Genomic DNA, 19,062 nt, shown 5'->3' with positions numbered 1-19,062 from the left:
CTCGATTACTTCCCTTCTTGTGTGTTGGGTTGGCTTAATTTTTTTAAAATTTATTTTCACCATAACAGTATTCATTGTTTTTGCACCACACCCAGTGCTCTATGCAATCCGTGTCCTCTCCAATACCCACCACCTGATTCCCCCAACCTCCCACCCCCCTCCTCTTCAAAACCCTCAGATTGTTTTTCAGAGTCCATAGTCTCTCATGGTTCACCTCCCCTTCCAATTTCCCTCAACTCCCTTCTCCTCTCCATCTCCCCTTTCCTCCATGCTATTTGTTATGCTTCACAAGTAAGTGAAACCATGTGATAATTGACTCTCTCTGCTTGACTTATTTCACTCAGTATAATCACTTCCATTCTTGTCCATGTGGCTACAAAAGTTGGGGAGTCATCCTTTCTGATGGAAGCACAATACTCCATAGTGTATATGGACCACATCTTTCTTATCCATTCATCCATTGAAGGGCATCTTGGTTCTTTCCACAGTTTGGTGACCGTGGCCATTGCTGCTATAAACATTGGGGTACAGATGGCCCTTCTTTTCACTACATCTGTATCTCTGGGGTAAATACCTAGTAGTGCAATTGCAGGGTCATAGGGAAGCTCTATTTTTAATTTCTTGAGGAATCTCCACACTGTTTTCCAAAGAGGCTGCACCAACTTGGATTCCCACCAACAGTGTAAGAGGGCTCCCCCCTTTCTCCACATCCCCTCCAACACATGTTGTTTACTGTCTCGCTAATTTTGGCCATTCTAAGTGGTGTAAGGTGGTATGTCAATGTGGTTTTGATCTGAATCTCCCTGATGGCTAGTGATGATGAACATTTTTTCATGTGTCTGATAGCCATTTGTATGTCTTCATTGGAGAAGTGTCTGTTCATATCTTCTGCCCATTTTTTGATATGATTATCTGTTTTGTGTGTGTTGAGTTTGAGTTCTTTATAGATCCTGGATATCAACCTTTTGTCTGTACTGTCATTTGCAAATATCTTCTCCCATACTGTGGGTAGCCCCTTTGTTTTGTTGACTGCTTCCTTTGCTGTACAGAAGCTTTTGATCTTTTTTTTTTTGTTTGTTTGTTTGTTGTTGTTGTTTTTCAGAAGCTTTTGATCTTGATGAAGTCCCAAAAGTTCATTTTCACTTTTGTTTCCTTTGCCTTTGGAGACATATCTTGAAAGAAGTTGCTGTGGCTGATATCGAAGAGGTTACTGCCTATGTTCTCCTCTAGGATTCTGATGGATTCCTGTCTCACGTTGAGGTATTTTATCCATTCTGAGTTTATCTTTGTGTACAGTGTAAGAGGGTGGTCCAGTTTCATTCTTCTACATATAGCTGTCCAATTTTCCCAGCATCATTTATTGAAGAGACTGTCTTTTTTCCACTGTATATTTATTCCTGCTTTGTCCAAGATTATTTGACCATAGAGTTGAGGGTCTATATCTGGGCTCTCTACTCTGTTTCACTGGTCTATGTGTCTGTTTTTATGCCAGTACCATGCTGTCTTCGGGATCACAGCTTTGTAGTAAAGCTTGAAATCAGGTAACGTGATGCTGCCAGTTTTATTTTTGTTTTTCAACATTTCCTTAACAATTCGGGGTCTCTTCTGGTTCCATACAAATTTTAGGATTATTTGCTCCAGCTCTTTGAAAAAATACCGGTGGAATTTTGATCAGAATGGCATTAAAAGTATAGATTGCTCTAGGCAGTATAGACATTTTAACAAGGCTTATTCTTCCAATCCAAGAGCATGGAATGGTCTTCCATCTTTTTGTGTCTTCTTCAATTTCTTTCATGAGTGTTCTGTAGTTCCTCGAGTACAGATCCTTTACCTCTTTGGTTAGGTTTGTTCCCAGGTATCTTATGGTTCTTGATGCTATAGTAAATGGAATCGATTCTCTAATTTCCCTTTCTGTATTTTCATTGTTAGTGTATGAGAAAGCCACTGATTTCTGTACATTGACTTTGTATCCTGCCACGTTGCTGAATTGTTGTATGAGTTCTAGTAGTTTGGGGGTGGAGTCTTTTGGGTTTTCCATATAAAGAATCATGTCATCTGCAAAGAGAGAGAGTTTGACTTCTTCATTGCCAATTTGGATACCTTTTATTTCTCTTTGTTGTCTGATTGCTGTTCCTAGGACTTCTAATACTATGTTGTACAAGAGTGGTGAGAGTGGGCATCATGTTCCTGATCTCAGCGGGAAGGCTGCAAGCTTGTTCCCATTGAGGATGATATTTGCTGTGGGTCTTTCATAGATAGATTTTATGAAGTTCAGGAATGTTCCCTGTATCCCTATACTTTGAAGCGTTTTAATCAGGAATGGATGCTGGATTTTGTCAAATGCTTTTTCTGCATCAATTGAGAGGGTCATGTGGTTCTTCTCTCTTCTCATATTAATTTGTTCTATCACATTGATTGATTTGCGAATGGGGTTGGCTTAGTTTATTGTTGATTCACCAGTTCTTTAAGGTGTAAAGAGAGCTGGTGTATTTTTTTTTCAATTTTTTTTGAGGGAGGCTTGGATGGCTATGTATTTCCCCCTTAGGACCCCCTTTGCTGTATCGCATAGGTTTTGGAGCGACGTGTCTTCATTCTCATTGGTTTTCATGAATTGTTTAAGTCCTTCATTGATTTCCTGGGTGATCCAAGCATTCTTAACCAAGGTAGTCTTTAGCTTCCAGGTGTTTGAATTCCTTCTGAACTTTTTTTTGTGGTTAGGTTCCAGTTTCAAAGCATTGTGGTCGAGAATATGAAGGGAACAATGAGAAACATGGACCGGTGAAATAGAGTAGAGAGTCCAGATATGGACCCCCAACTTTATGGTCAAATAATCTTTAGCCAAGCAGGAAAAATATGCAGTGGAAAAAAGACAGTCTCTTCAATAAATGGTGCTGGGAAAACTGGACAGCTATATTTAGAAGAATGAAACTCAACCATTCTCTTACACCATACACAAAGATAAACTCAAAATGGATAAAAGACCTCAACATGAGGCAGGAATCTGTCAAAATCCTAGAGGAGAACATAGGCAGTAAACTCTTCAACAACGGCTGCAGCAACTTCTTTCAAGATATGTCTCCAAAGTCAAAGGAAACAAAAGCAAAAATGAAATTTTAGGACTTTATCAAAATCAAAAGCTTCTGCACAGCAAAGGAAACAGTCAAGAAAACAAAAAGGCAACCCACGAATGGGAGAAGATATTCACAAATGACAGTACAGACAAAGAGCTGATATCCAAGATCTATAAAGAACTCTTCAAACTCAACACACACAAAAGATAATCATGGCAAAAAAATGGGCAGAATACATGAACAGACACTTCTCCAATGAAGACATACAAATGGCTATCAGACACATGAAAAAATGTTCATCATCACTAGCCATCAGGGAGATTCATATCAAAACCACATTGACATACCACCTTACACAGTTAGAATGGCCAAAAATAACAAGACAGTAAACAACATGTGTTGGAGAGGGTGTGGAGAATGGGGTACCCTCTTACACTGTTGGTGGAAATGCAAGTTGGTACGGCCACTTTGGAAAACAGTACCGAGATTCCTTAAGAAATTAAAAATAGAGCTTTCCAAGACCCTGCAATTGTACTACTGGGTATTTACCCCAAAGATACAGATGTAGTGAAAAGAAGGGCCATCTGTACCCCAATGTTCATAGAAGCTATGGCCACGGTCACCAAACTGTGGAAAGAACAAAGATGCCCTTCAATGGATGAATGGATAAAGAAGATATGGTCCATATATACTATTGAGTATTATGCCTCCATCAGAAAGGATGAATAACCAACTTTTGTATCAACATGAATGGGGCTGGAAGAGATTATGCTGAGTGAAATCAGTCAAACAGAGAGAGTCAACTATCATATGGTTTTGCTAATTTGTGGAGCATAAGGAATAACATGGAGGACATGGGAAGATGGAGAGGAGAAGTGAATTGGGGGGAATTGGAGGGGGAGATGAATCATGAGAGACTGTAGACATTAAGAAACAAACTGAGGGTTTTGGAGGGTATGGGGGTGGAAGGTGGGTATTATTTAGGGCACATATTGCGTGGAGCACTGGGTGTGGCACATAAACAATGAATTCTGGAACACTGAAAAGAAATTTAAAAATAAAATGAAATGAAACAAAACAGGGAGAGAAAAACCTCCCCCACCACAGCCTGAGGTAGCTCCAGGGGCAAACATTAACCTGACTTCTAAGACAGTGCAAGGTGTGCCCAGGTGGGTAACCTCCCAGTCATTGGGTGGTTGCCCCAGGCACACTCCACACACTTGACACTGCTCAGGAAGAAGCCAGGCAGTTTGTGACAGCTTTCCAGTCGAAGAACATCTGGCTTAGCAGACAGAAGCCGGCAGAGACAGAGCTCTGCTGATTGTGATCCTTAGCTAACCTGGGCAGTGACACGTTCACTCTCAGGAAGTGACAGTTTCAGAGGCAGGACATGATACCCAGGAGAAATGTCCTAAAAATGTTCTGCATTGGGCTAGCTCTGATTATTGCCATCGATGTCCTCTTGGTATTTTATACCAAGAGGACATTACAGATGTCGGTTTGGGGAAATCACCAAAAACAGCTTCATTTGCTTTTGCCTGAATGGAACAGGACAGGGATAAAGAGACTCTCTCATGTTGAGGTGGATTTACAGCATCTGAGTAAGTTTATAACATTAACTTGGAGGGATGGGGTGTGTGTGTGTGTGTGTGTGTGTGTGTGTGTGTGTGTGATTAGGGACACTTAGAAAAAGGGCATGGAAGAAATAATGGATGAGCAATCACATTCTTTTTTTTTAAATTTTTAAAACAATTTTATTTTTTATAAACATATAATGTATTTTTATCCCCAGGGGTACAGGTCTGTGAATCGCCAGGTTTACACACTTCACAGCACTCACCAAAGCACATACCCTCCCCAGTGTCCATAACCCTACCCCCCTCTCCTAAACCCCTTCCCCCACCCTCAGTTTGTTTTGTGAGATTAAGAGTCACTTATGGTTTGTCTCCCTCCCAACCCTATCTTGTTTCATTCATTCTTCTCCTACCCCCTTAACCTCCCATGTTGCATCTCCACTTCCTCATATCAGGGAGAGCATAGTTGTCTTTCTCTGATTGACTTATTTCGCTAAGCATGATACCCTCTAGTTCCATCCACGTTGTTGCAAATGGCAAGATTTCATTTCTTTTGATGGCTGCATAATATTCCATTGTGTATATATACCACATCTTCTTTATCCATTTATCTGTTGATGGACATCTAGGTTCTTTCCATAGTTTGGCTATTGTAGACATTGCTGCTATAAACATTTGGGTGCATGTGCCCCTTCAGATCACTAGGTTTGTATCTTCAGGGTAAATACCCAGTAGTGCAATTGCTGGGTCGTAGGGTAGTTCTATTTTCAACATTTTGAGGAACCTCCAAGCTGTTTTCCAGAGTGGTTGCACCAGCTTGCATTCCCACCAACAGTGTAGTAGGGTTCCCCTTTCTCCACATCCTCACCAGCATCTGTCATTTCCTGACTTGTTAATTTTAGCAATTCTGACTGGTATGAGGTGATATCTTATTGTGGTTTTGATTTGTATTTCCCTGATGCTGAGGGATGTGGAGCACTTTTTCATGTGTCTGTTGGCCAGCTGGATGTCTTCTTTGCAGAAATGTCTATTCATGACTTCTCCCCATTTCTTGATTGGATTATTTGTTCTTTGGGTGTTGAGTTGAGCAATCAAATTCTTATTTCTCAATGCTCAATTAAGCATCTGATATTGAATTCTATCCCTCCAAATGGTAGGTAAGTGAGAATTAGTAGGAATAAGAGCAAGCAGTTGAGGGGAGTGGAGCAGGATGTATCTATGTGAGAGGTGTGTGTGTGTGTGTGTGTGTGTGTGTGTGTGCATTTACTTGCACACACACACACACACACATGATCATAGGTATGTGCATGTAGGTGGGAAGAATGAGTCTCCATATAAAAATCCCTGGGAGGCTCAGGAATAACTAGGCACAGTCTGTCCTTAGACCTTTGTGTGGCAGGAGCTGTTAAACAAATGTGATAAACCCTGAGGCAATGGCCTCCTTTCCATGTTGCTGTGAGCTTCTATGAGGAATTAATGGGGACTTGTTAGAGGACATAAGATAAAACCTTGATATGGCCGTGATCAACAAGTGCTTATCTCTCTCAACCACAGACTCTGGACTTGTAAATGGAAATGAGAGGTTATCTGCTGGATCTCATATTGTTGTAAAATATATGCAGAAAATATTCTGTAAAGTGATATGTATCACATTTTAACCTCTCTCCTAAGTTGAGGTATAACTGACATCTAGCATTATGTTAACTTCAGGTATACAACATAATGGTTCAATATTTGCATATATTGTAAAATAATCACCATAATAAATCTATTTAACATGCATCATAACATAGTTAGAAAATTCTGTATGCAAATACAGGATTAACTATAGTCACCATGTTGTACATTATATCCCATAACTTATTTATTTTATAACTAGGGAAGTTTGATGCCCTTTACCCATTTCACCCACACCCCTATCCCTTGCCTCTCTCAATCACCAACCTGTTATTTGTATCTATGAGCTCATTCTCCACCCCCCCTTTTTTAGATTCCACATATAAATGGGATCATATAGTAATTGTCTTTCTCTGTCTGACTTATTCAACATGGCAGGATGCCCTCCAGATTTACCAAATTTTAACTTCTTCACACGAATTCTGGGGGTTTAAAAATTTTTTTTTTCTGGGGTTTTTATTCTGGCTCACCACGAAACTCTAATGGCTCTAATTTATGTGTCTCAGGATCTGACTCCCATGAGGGGAAGCAGCTGTCTTTCCTCTGCCCCCAAGTAACAGGGATCTAATGATTGTGCCCCTGAAGGGAAGTATTGAAAGTGTGATTAGGGAAGTGACTGCACAGACATGAGAGTGCATGCACATGGGAGTTGGAGATGGGCAAAATCTCTTCTGTAATGTGAACTGACCATTGTTAGAGTTCAGGGTGAGACCAAGGGATAGATAGAAGGACAGACAGTAGAAACAAAAGGAAGAGTTTATATGGAGACTGGAGGAAAAAGGCAAAACAAGATGAAGGGAGAGGGACAAGGTTCCATAGCACTTTCTACATCCTCTTTCATAAGATTCATTATATTTTATTGTGGTACAAGTTTCTGGAAGGCAAGTTTCACAAGGGCTGGTTTAGTGAGTGTTTATTATAGAATATCTTACCACTCTATTCCCTGTACCTGGCATGCAGACATTATTAATAATGAATAAATAAACAAATGACTGTGGCAAGGAGAAAACAGAAGACAGGCAGACAAGGATGAAGGGAAGAAGGGTTCAAGGCCAATTTAGAGTTCTTGGCAATCTGCTGCTCTGCCTGCTTGTGTTCTCTCTCACTCTCTGTCAAATAAATAAATAAAATTTAAAAAAAAAGTTCTTGGCAATCTCTCAGTAATAGATCATCGAAGCAGAAAACCAATAAAGAAAGAAGAGCATTGAATGACACATTGGACCAGATGGACCTCATAGATATATACAGAACATTCCACCCTAAAACAACAGAATACTCATTCTTCTCAAGTGCACATGGAACCTTCTCCAGAATAGACCACATATTGGGTCACAAATCAGGACTCAACCGATATCAAAAGATTTGAGATTATTTCCTGCATATTCCTGCTTTGAAACTGGAGCTCAATCACAAGGAAATGTTCCGAGGGAACTCAAACACCTGGAAGCTAAAGACCACCTTGGTTAAGAATGCTTGAATCAACCAGGAGATCAAGGAAAGAAGAGCATTGAATGACACATTGGACCAGATGGACCTCATAGATATATACAGAACATTCCACCCTAAAACAACAGAATACTCATTCTTCTCAAGTGCACATGGAACCTTCTCCAGAATAGACCACATATTGGGTCACAAATCAGGACTCAACCGATATCAAAAGATTGAGATTATTTCCTGCATATTCCTGCTTTGAAACTGGAGCTCAATCACAAGGAAATGTTCCGAGGGAACTCAAACACCTGGAAGCTAAAGACCACCTTGGTTAAGAATGCTTGAATCAACCAGGAGATCAAAGAAGAACTTAAACAATTCATGAAAACCAATGAGAATGAAGACACTTTGGTCCAAAACCTATGGGATACAACAAAGGTGGTCCTAACGGGGAAATACATAGCCATCCAAGCCTCCCTCAAAAAATTGAAAAATTCAGAATACACCAGCTGTCTCTACACCTTAAAGAACTGGAGAATCAAAGACAAATCAAACGAACTCCACACATAAGAAGAGAAATAATCAAGATCAGAGCAGAATTCAATGAGGTAGAAGCTAGAGGTACAGTAGAACACATCAATGAAACTAGAAGCTGGTTTTTTGAAAGAATCAATAAGGTCAATAAACCATTGGCCACACTAATCCAAAAGAAAAGAGAGAAAGCTCAAATTAATAAAATTATGAATGAAAAGGGAGAGATCACAACTAACACCAAGGATGTAGAAACAATCATCAGAAGTTATTATCAACAGTTATATGCCAATAATTAAGCAACCTAGGTGAAATGGATGCATTCCTGGAAAACTATAACTCCCATAATTGAACCAGGAAGAAATCGACAACCTGAATAGACCGATACCTAGTAACGAGATTGAAGCAGTGATCAAAAACCTCCCAAAAAACAAGAGCCCAGGACCTGACGGATTCCCTGGGGAATTCGACCAAACTTTCAAAGAAGAAATAATACCTATTCTCTTGAGGCTGTTTCAAAATATAGAAGCAGGAGGAAAACTTCCAGACTCTTTTTATGAAGCCAGCATTACCCTGATCCCCAAACCAGGCAAAGACCACACCAAAAAGGAGAATTTCAGACCAATATCACTGATGAATATGGATGCTAAGATTCTCAACAAGATCCTAGCAAACAGGATCCAACAGCACATTAAAAAGATTATCCACCATGACCAGGTGGGATTCATCCCTGGGCTACAAGGATGGTTCAACATTTGCAAATCAATCAATGTGATAGAACAAATTAATATGAGAAGAGAGAAGAACCACATGACCCTCTCAATTGATGCAGAAAAAGCATTTGACAAAATCCAGCATCCATTCCTGATTAAAACGCTTCAAAGTATAGGGATACAGGGAACATTCCTGAACTTCATAAAATCTATCTATGAAAGACCCACAGCAAATATCATCCTCAATGGGAACAAGCTTGCAGCCTTCCCGCTGAGATCAGGAACATGATGCCCACTCTCACCACTCTTGTACAACATAGTATTAGAAGTCCTAGGAACAGCAATCAGACAACAAAGAGAAATAAAAGGTATCCAAATTGGCAATGAAGAAGTCAAACTCTCTCTCTTTGCAGATGACATGATTCTTTATATGGAAAACCCAAAAGACTCCACCCCCAAACTACTAGAACTCATACAACAATTCAGCAACGTGGCAGGATACAAAGTCAATGTACAGAAATCAGTGGCTTTCTCATACACTAACAATGAAAATACAGAAAGGGAAATTAGAGAATCGATTCCATTTACTATAGCATCAAGAACCATAAGATACCTGGGAACAAACCTAACCAAAGAGGTAAAGGATCTGTACTCGAGGAACTACAGAACACTCATGAAAGAAATTGAAGAAGACACAAAAAGATGGAAGACCATTCCATGCTCTTGGATTGGAAGAATAAGCCTTGTTAAAATGTCTATACTGCCTAGAGCAATCTATACTTTTAATGCCATTCTGATCAAAATTCCACCGGTATTTTTTCAAAGAGCTGGAGCAAATAATCCTAAAATTTGTATGGAACCAGAAGAGACCCCGAATTGTTAAGGAAATGTTGAAAAACAAAAATAAAACTGGCAGCATCACGTTACCTGATTTCAAGCTTTACTACAAAGCTGTGATCCCGAAGACAGCATGGTACTGGCATAAAAACAGACACATAGACCAGTGAAACAGAGTAGAGAGCCCAGATATAGACCCTCAACTCTATGGTCAAATAATCTTGGACAAAGCAGGAATAAATATACAGTGGAAAAAAGACAGTCTCTTCAATAAATGATGCTGGGAAAATTGGACAGCTATATGTAGAAGAATGAAACTGGACCACCCTCTTACACTGTACACAAAGATAAACTCAGAATGGATAAAATACCTCAACGTGAGACAGGAATCCATCAGAATCCTAGAGGAGAACATAGGCAGTAACCTCTTCGATATCAGCCACAGCAACTTCTTTCAAGATATGTCTCCAAAGGCAAAGGAAACAAAAGTGAAAATGAACTTTTGGGACTTCATCAAGATCAAAAGCTTCTGAAAAACAACAACAACAAACAAACAAACAAAAAAAAAAAGATCAAAAGCTTCTGTACAGCAAAGGAAGCAGTCAACAAAACAAAGGGGCTACCCACAGTATGGGAGAAGATATTTGCAAATGACAGTACAGACAAAAGGTTGATATCCAGGATCTATAAAGAACTCAAACTCAACACACACAAAACAGATAATCATATCAAAAAATGGGCAGAAGATATGAACAGACACTTCTCCAATGAAGACATACAAATGGCTATCAGACACATGAAAAAATGTTCATCACTAGCCATCAGGGAGATTCAAATCAAAACCACATTGGGATACCACCTTACACCACTTAGAATGGCCAAAATTAGCGAGACAGTAAACAACATGTGTTGGAGGGGATGTGGAGAAAGGGGGGAGCCCTCTTACACTGTTGGTGGGAATGCAAGTTGGTGCAGCCTCTTTGGAAAACAGTGTGGAGATTCCTCAAGAAATTAAAAATAGAGCTTCCCTATGACCCTGCAATTGCACTACTAGGTATTTACCCCAGAGATACAGATGTAGTGAAAAGAAGGGCCATCTGTACCCCAATGTTTATAGCAGCAATGGCCATGGTCACCAAACTGTGGAAAGAACCAAGATGCCTTTCAATGGACGAATGGATAAGGAAGATGTGGTCCGTATACACTATGGAGTATTATGCCTTCATCAGAAAGGATGAATACCCAACTTTTGTAGCCACATGGACGGGACTAGAAGAGATTATGCTGAGTGAAATAAGTCAAGCAGAGAGAGTCAATTATCATATGGTTTCACTTATTTGCATAGCATAACAACATGGAGAACATGGGGAGTTAGAGAGGAGAAGGAAGTTGAGGGATATTGGAAAGGGAGGTGAGCCGTGAGAGACTATGGACTCTGAAGAACAATCTGAGGTTTTTGAAGGGTTGGGGGGGTGGGAGTTTGGGGGAGCCAGGTGGTGGGTATTAAGGAGGGCACAGATTGCATAGAGCACTGTGTGGTGCAAAAACAATGAATACTGTTACGCTGAAAAGAAATAAAAAAAATTTCTTGGCAAATCAAATATATAAGTGAAGGGAATGGTGGGTAATGGTGAAAGTTGGAATAGATCTGCTTTTGTTGGCCACTGATAGTGTAGTATGATGTTTCTCAAATTTCCTTGTATTGAGGAATTATTCCCTGATTTTGTTAAAAATGCAGATGCTGTAACTTCTCTTTCCCCTAATTCTACTTGACTCTATGATTCTGATTTATTTGATTTAGGGATAAGCCTGAATACCTCCATTTTAAAATAATCATGACAATTCTGATATAAATGTTTCTTGGGCCATATTCTGAAAAATATTAGCTCTTTATCAATCTATTTCTCAGGTCACGGTTTCTAAAGAAGCCTTAATGGTGTGGGGGCTCAGGATAGATAAGCTCTGATAAAGGTTTAGGAGACGTATATTCTAGTGCACACCTGGCCAGGTCAGCCTTGCATGGCTCTGACAAATTCTCTTGACATACTGCATCCCCTGGGACAAGAGATAGCACATTTTAGATTTTGAAGAGGAAAGCCATTTAAAGAAAATATGGATAGAAATCAATGCCCAGGATTACCTGGAATATTGTCTCCCCCACCCTTCACTTGCAGAAGAAAGTATGAAATCAGCCATGAAGCAAGAAGAAAACGTGGACCATGCAGCAGTGAGGCTGAAATATGAACATCCTATTGAAAAGTCATTGAAAGTCAAAGCAAGAGAGACCAGGAAGCACAAACCCAAAGAGATACTCTTCCCAAACTCAGAGCTTTTCAGGCAGTGGGGTAAGGATCTTTCTGAGGTCCAGCAGAAAAAGGCTGAGGACCTTTTTCAGAAGTTTGGTTACAACGTTTACCTCAGTAACCTGTTGCCTTTCAACCGCAGCATCCCCGACACCCGGGATTCCAGGTAGGATGGACCAAGTTTGGATTGCCAAGGGACCTTGGTTTAATTGGGGATGGGCTTTGGGAGCAGCAAAAGTCAAGGGTTGAAAGAGGTTTGAAGAGTGGAGAATTGATGCTGAAGGACTTCTGGTAGGCTGACTGAGCAGAATTCTTGCGTTTAATCCATTTTATAATGCCAGCTCAGAGAGGAAAAGTGACTGTTCCAAATACTTACAGCTCGTTGGAGATGGGCAGAGATGTCAGAGAAACAGATGCTTGAGAATTCTGATGATGAGTCTAACTCATAATTGTACAGATGAGGAAACTGGGAAAAGACTTGCACAAGTCACACTGAAGTTAACAGTTCTACTTTCTTCCCTGGTGTTTTCCTCAAATTCTCTGTGTGAATTCCTCTCTGTTATTAATTCTAATTTAAAGAGCCTTCCCTGGGATGCCTCAGTGGCTCAGCCAGTTAAATGAACATTATTCTTTTGGCTCAAGTCATGATCCCAGGGTCCTGGGATTGAGCCTCACATTGGGCTCCCTGCTTGGTGGGGAGCCTGTTTCTCCCTATCCCACTCCCCCAGCTTGTGTTCCCTCTCTTGCTGTCTCTCTCTGTCAAATAAATAAATAAAATTAAAAAAATAAAGAGCCTTCCATCTCTTTCTCCATCAGTTTCTTCTTCCCTCTTTGCTTCTCCCACCATCCTTCATAAATTTTAAACATAAATTTGTTGAGATATAATTCATATATAATTAATCAATTTAGAATGTACAATTTAATGGTTTTTAGTATATTCACAGTGTGGTGAATCATTACCATATTCAATTTTTAAACATTCTCATCACATTGAAATAAATTCCATACCCATTAATAACCCCTCCCTGTTTACCCATAATTCCTCATCCCTAGGCAAACATTAAGCTACCTTCTGTCCCTATGGATTTACCTATTCTAATATTTCATATAAATGGAATAATATTATATATGGATCTTTTGTGACTGCCTTTTTTCACTTCAAATAATGTTTTCTTTTTTTAATTAGTATTGTTATTTTTATTATGTTCAGTTAGCCAACATATAGTACATCATTAGTTTTTGATGTAGTGTTCAGCCACTCACTAGTTGCATATAATACCCAGTGCTCATCACAACATGTGCCCTCCTTAATACTCATCACAAGGCTACCCCAACCCCTTACTGCCTTCTACTCTGAAACCCTCAGTTTGTTTTCCAGAATCCAGGGTCTCTCATGGCTGGTCTCCCTCTCCAATTTCTTCCCATTCAGTTTTCCCTCCCTTCCCCTGTGATCCTCCACATTATTCCTTATATTCCACATATGTTTGAAAGCATATAATTGATTTTCTCTACTTGACTTGTTTCACTTAACATAATTCCCTCCAGTTCCATCCATGTTGATGCAAATGATGGGTATTCATCCTTTCTGATGGCTGTGTACTATTCCATTGTATACATGTACCTAGAATAGTGTTTTTAAGTTACATTCATGTTATAGCATGTATCAAAATTTCACTCCTTTTATTATCAAATAATAGTCTTTGTACAGGTACACCACATTTTGTTTATCTTTTTGCCAGTTAGTGGACATTTCAGTTGTTTCTAACAGGAAAATACTGCTCTGAATATACATATATAAGTTTTTGTGTGGACATATGTCTTCAGTTTTCTTAGTTATACCCTAGAAGTATAATTTCTGGGTTATACGATAATTCTATATTTAACATTTCAAGGAACTGCCAGACAGTTTTCTAAAGTGACTGCATCATTGTACTTTCTCTCTAGCAGTATATGAGAGTGCTGGTTTTTCCACATCCTCACTAACATTCTAGTGATGTGAAGTGGTATATCATTGTGGTCTTCATTTAAATTTTCCTAATGTCTAATGATGCTGAACATTCTTTCATGTGCATATTGGCTATTTGTATATCTTCTTTGGAGAATTGTCTATTCAGAGACATTCTGCTTTTAAAAATCAGTTTCTCTTTTTATTACTGAGCTACAAGTGCTCTTTATATATTCTAGATACAAGTTCCATTCAGACATATGATTTGAAAATCTTTTCTCCCTTGTGAATTATCTTTTCACTTTCTTTATGGTTTTCTTTGTTACATGAAGGTTATTAATATGATTTTACCCAGTTTATCTAATATTTTTCTTTGTTTGCTTCATCTTTGGATGTCATATCTAAGAAACTAATGTTTAATGCAAAGTCATGAAGATTTATGCCCCTTTTTTCTAAAAGTTTTGTGGTGTTAGTCTTACATTTAGGTTTTTGGTCCATTTAAAATTGATTTTTGGGAACAGTGTGACATAGAGGTCCAACTCCATTTTCTTGCTTATGACATTCCAACTGTCCTACCACACTTTGTTGAAGAGACTAATTTTTCACACTGGATTGTCTTGGCGCCCTTGTCAAAATCAATTGGTCATAAATGTAAGAATTTATTTCCAGATATCAATCCTATTTCATTGTTTTATAGGTCTGTTTCTTATGCCAGTAACTCACTGGCTTGACAACTATAACTTCTGTAGTAAGTTTTGAAACCAAGAAGTATGGGTTTTCCAACTTCTTGTCCAAGACTGTTTTAGCTATTCTGGGGGCTTGAATTTCAATATGAATTTTAGGATTAGTTGGTCAATTTCGCAAACAAACTAGCAGAATTTTGATAGGGACTGGCTTGAATCTGTAGATCAATTTAAGGAGTATTGTCATATTAACAATTAAATCTTTCAATCCACGAACATAGTAAATCTTTGCATTTTTTTAGGTTTTCTTTAATTTCTTTCAACAGTGTTTTGGGTTTGAGAGTATAAGTTTTACACTTCTTTTCTTAGATATGTTTATCTTTTTGATGCTTTTAGAAGTGAAATTGTTTTCTTAGTTTCATTTTCAAATTGTTCATTTTAAGTTTATGGAAACAAATTTTTTGTATATTGAACTTATATCCTGCAACCTTCCCATATTCTTTATTAATTCTTTTAGCCTCTCTTTTTTTTTACTGGATATTTTAGAATTTTCTTTATATTAGACTATGTCATCTGTACATAGAGAAAGTTGTTCTTCCTTTCCAATATGATGTTTTTTTTCCAATATGATGATTTTTATTTAATTTTCTTGCTTAGAAATCATCAGTAAAATGTCACATAGAAGTGGTGAGAGAGGGTACTGTGTTTTGTTCCTCATTATAGAGGGGAGCATTTAATATTTCATCATTATGTTAGCCATGGCTTTCTGTACATGCCCTTTATCAGAAATCTCCTTCTATTTCTAGTTTGTTTAGTGTTTTTTTCCTTTCTTTTTTTTTCTTGTTATGAAGGCATCAGATGCTTTTTCTGTGTCTATCAAGTTGGTCACGTGGTTTTATTCATAATATATTAATATAGTGTATTACATAAATTTATGATAGGATGCCAAACAAATCTTAAATTCATGGCATAAATTCTACCTTACCATAGTATATAATTGTTTCCATTTGTTACTGGATTTTGTTTGCTAATATTTTGAGGATTTTTGTGTTTCTATTCATAAGAAGGATTGGTTTGTAGTTTTCTTTCCTTGTGACATTTTTTTGTTTGTTTGTTTGTTTAAAGGTTGTAATTATTTATTTGACAAAGAGAGATTGAGAGAGAGATCACAAGTAGGGGGAGTGGCAGACAGAGGGAGAGGGAGAAGCTGGCTCCCTGCTGAGCAGAAAGCCTGACTTGGGGCTTGATCCAGGATCCTGAAGGCAGACACTTAATCAACTGAGACACCCAGGTGCTCCTTTTTGTTTGGTTCTGAACTAAGTAATATTGGCTTCATAGAATGACTTGAGAAATGTTTCCTCTTATATATTTTGGAGATATTTGTGAACTATTGGTACTAATTCTTTTTTAAATATTTGATAGAATTCATCAGTAAAGCCATCTGGGCCTTGATCTATTTTCATGTATAATTAGTGATTAGTAATACAATCTCTTTACTTGATGTAGGTCTATGCAGATTTCTATTTTTTTTTCAAGATTTTATTTAAATTCAAGTTAGTTAACATATAGTGTAGTATTAGTTTCAGGGGTAGAACTTAATGATTCATCAGTTGATATAACACCCAGCGCTCATGATCCTGAGTGCCCCTCACCCAGTTATGCCATTCCCCATCTACCTCCTCTTCAGCAACCCTCAGTTTGTTCCCTTGAGCTAAGAGTCTCTTATGATTTTCTTTCCTCTCTGTTTTCTTCTTATTTTAGTTTTTCTTCCCTTCCCTTATGTTCATCTGTTTTGTTTCTCAAATTCAACATATGAATGAAATCATATGGTATTTGTCATTCTCTGACTGACTTGTTTTGCTTAACACAATATACTCTAGTTCCATCCATGTCATTGCAAATGGCAAATTTTCATTCTTTTTTATGGCTGAGTAATATTCCATTACACACACACTCACACACACGCATTCCACATCTTCTTTACCCACTCATCAGTTGATGGACATTTGGGCTCTTTCCATGGTTTGGCTAACAGACACATGAAAAAACATTCAACATCATTTGGCATCAGGGAAATACAAATCAAAACCACTATGGAAACAAAACAAAACAAAACAAAACAAAAACACTATGAGATATCACCTCACACCAGTCAGAATGGCTAAAATTAACGACTCAGGGAACAGCAGATGTTGGCAAAGATGCAGAGAAAGGGAAACCCTCTTACACTGTTGGTGGGAATGCAAACTGGCACAGCCATTCTGGAAAATAGTATGGAGGTTCCTCAAAAAGTTAAAAATAGAAGTACCCTATGTCCCAGCAGTTGCACTATTAGGTATTTATCTCAAGGATACAAAAATAGTGATTTGAAGAGACTCATGCACCCCAATGTTTATAGCAACACTATTCATAATAGATTTATTTTATTTTTCAGTTTCTTTCTTTTTTTAAATTAAAAAAAATTTTTTTATTAACATATAATATATTATTAGCCCCAGGGGTACAGGTCCGTGAATTGCCAGGTTTATGCAATTCACAGCACTCACCATAGCACATACCTTCCCCAAAGTCCATAACCCAACAACCTTCTCCCTACCTCCCTCCCACTGGCAACCCTCAGTTTGTTTTGTGAGATTAAGAGCCTCTTATGGTTTGTCTCCTTCCCAATCCTATCTTGTTTCATTTAATCCTTTCATACCCCCCAAACCCCCCACATTGCCTCTCAACTTCCTCATATCAGGGAGATCATATGATAATTGTCTTCTTCTGATTGACTTATTTCGCTAAGCATAATACCCTTTAATTCCATCCACATCATCACAAATGGCAAGATTTCATTTCTTTTGATGGCTTCATTATATATATATATATATATATATATATATATATATATATATATATATACACACACATACCACCTCTTCTTTATCCATTCATCTGTTGATGGACACATAGGTTCTTTCCATGGTTTGGCTATTGTGGACATTGCCGCTATAAACATTCAGATGCACGTGCCCCTTTGGATCACTATATTTGTCTCTTTAGGGTAAACCCAGTAGTGAGACCACTGGGTCATAGGGTAGCTCTATTTTCAACTTTTTGAGGAAACTCCATGCTGTTTTCCAGAGTGGTTGCACCAGCTTACATTCCCACCAACAGTGTAGGAGGGTTCCCTTTTCTCCACATCCTCGCCTGTCATTTCCTGACTTGTTAATTTTAGCCTTTCTGACTGGTGTGAGGTGGTATCTCATTGTGGTTTTGATTTGTATTTCCCTGATGCTGAGTGATGTGGAGCACTTTTCCATGTGTCTGTTGGCCATCTGGATGTCTTCTTTGAAGAAATGTTTGTTCATATTCTCTGCCCATTTCTTGATTGGATTATTTGTTCTTTGGGTGTTCAGTTTGATAAGTTCTTTGTAGATTTTGGATACTAGCCCTTTATCTGATATGTCATTTGTGAATATCTTCTCCCATTCTGTCAGTTGTCTTTTGGTTTTGTTAACTGTTTCCTTTGCTATGCAGAAGCTTTTGATCTTGATGAAGTCCCAATGTTCATTTTTGCCTTTGCTTCCCTCACCTTTGGTGATAATTCTAGGAAGAAGTTGCTGCAGCTGAGGTCAAAGAGGTTGCTGCCTGTGTTCTCCTTAAGGATTTTGATGGATTCCTTTCTCACATTGAGGTCCTTCATCCATTTTGAGTCTATTTTCATGTGTGGTGTAAGGAAATGGTCCAGTTTCATTTTTCTGCATGTAGCTATCTGATTTCCCCAACACCATTTGTTGAAGAGACTGTCTTTTTTTTCATTCTTTCCTGCTTTGTCAAAGATTAGTTGACCATAGAGTTGAGGGTCTGTTTCTGGGCTTTCTATTCTGTTCCATCAACCTGTGTGTCTGTTTTTGTGCCAGCACTGTACTGTCTTGATGATGACAGCTTTGTAACAGAGCTTGAAGTCTGGAGTTGTGATGCCACCAACTTTGGCTTTCTTTTTCAACATTCCTCTGGCTATTTGAGGTCTTTTCTGGTTCCATATAAATTTTAAGATTATTTGTCCCATTTCTTTGAAAAAAAAAAAAAAGGATGGGATTTTGATAGGGATTGCATTAAAGGTGTAGATTGCTTTAGGTTGCATAGACATTTTCACAATATTTGTTCTTGCAATCTATGAGCATGGAACCTTTTCCCATTTTTTTGTGTCTTCCTCAATTTCTTTCATGAGTACTTTATAGTTTTCTGAGTATAGATTCTTTGTCTCTTTGGTTACGTTTATTCCTAGGTATCTTATAGTTTGGGATGC

At 38.3% G+C, this 19,062-nt stretch overlaps 1 protein-coding gene across 1 annotated transcript in view; it reads left to right on the top strand.

Annotated features, from left to right (window-relative positions):
* The first annotated feature begins 4,488 nt into the window (after positions 1-4,488).
* Positions 4,489-19,062, top strand: part of GALNT8 (polypeptide N-acetylgalactosaminyltransferase 8) — a 44,586-nt gene continuing 30,012 nt past the window's right edge. The window contains exons 1-2 of the mRNA XM_032347890.1: positions 4,489-4,672; positions 12,012-12,306. Of these exons, the coding sequence (XP_032203781.1) occupies positions 4,489-4,672; positions 12,012-12,306 (479 nt within the window). The remainder of the gene's footprint in view (positions 4,673-12,011; positions 12,307-19,062) is intronic.

This window comes from Mustela erminea, chromosome 6, assembly GCF_009829155.1.
Source record: "Mustela erminea isolate mMusErm1 chromosome 6, mMusErm1.Pri, whole genome shotgun sequence".
Lineage (NCBI taxonomy): Eukaryota > Metazoa > Chordata > Mammalia > Carnivora > Mustelidae > Mustela > Mustela erminea.
The sequence above is the reverse complement of the archived record's forward strand: the minus strand, read 5'-3'. Positions and strand labels throughout refer to the sequence as shown.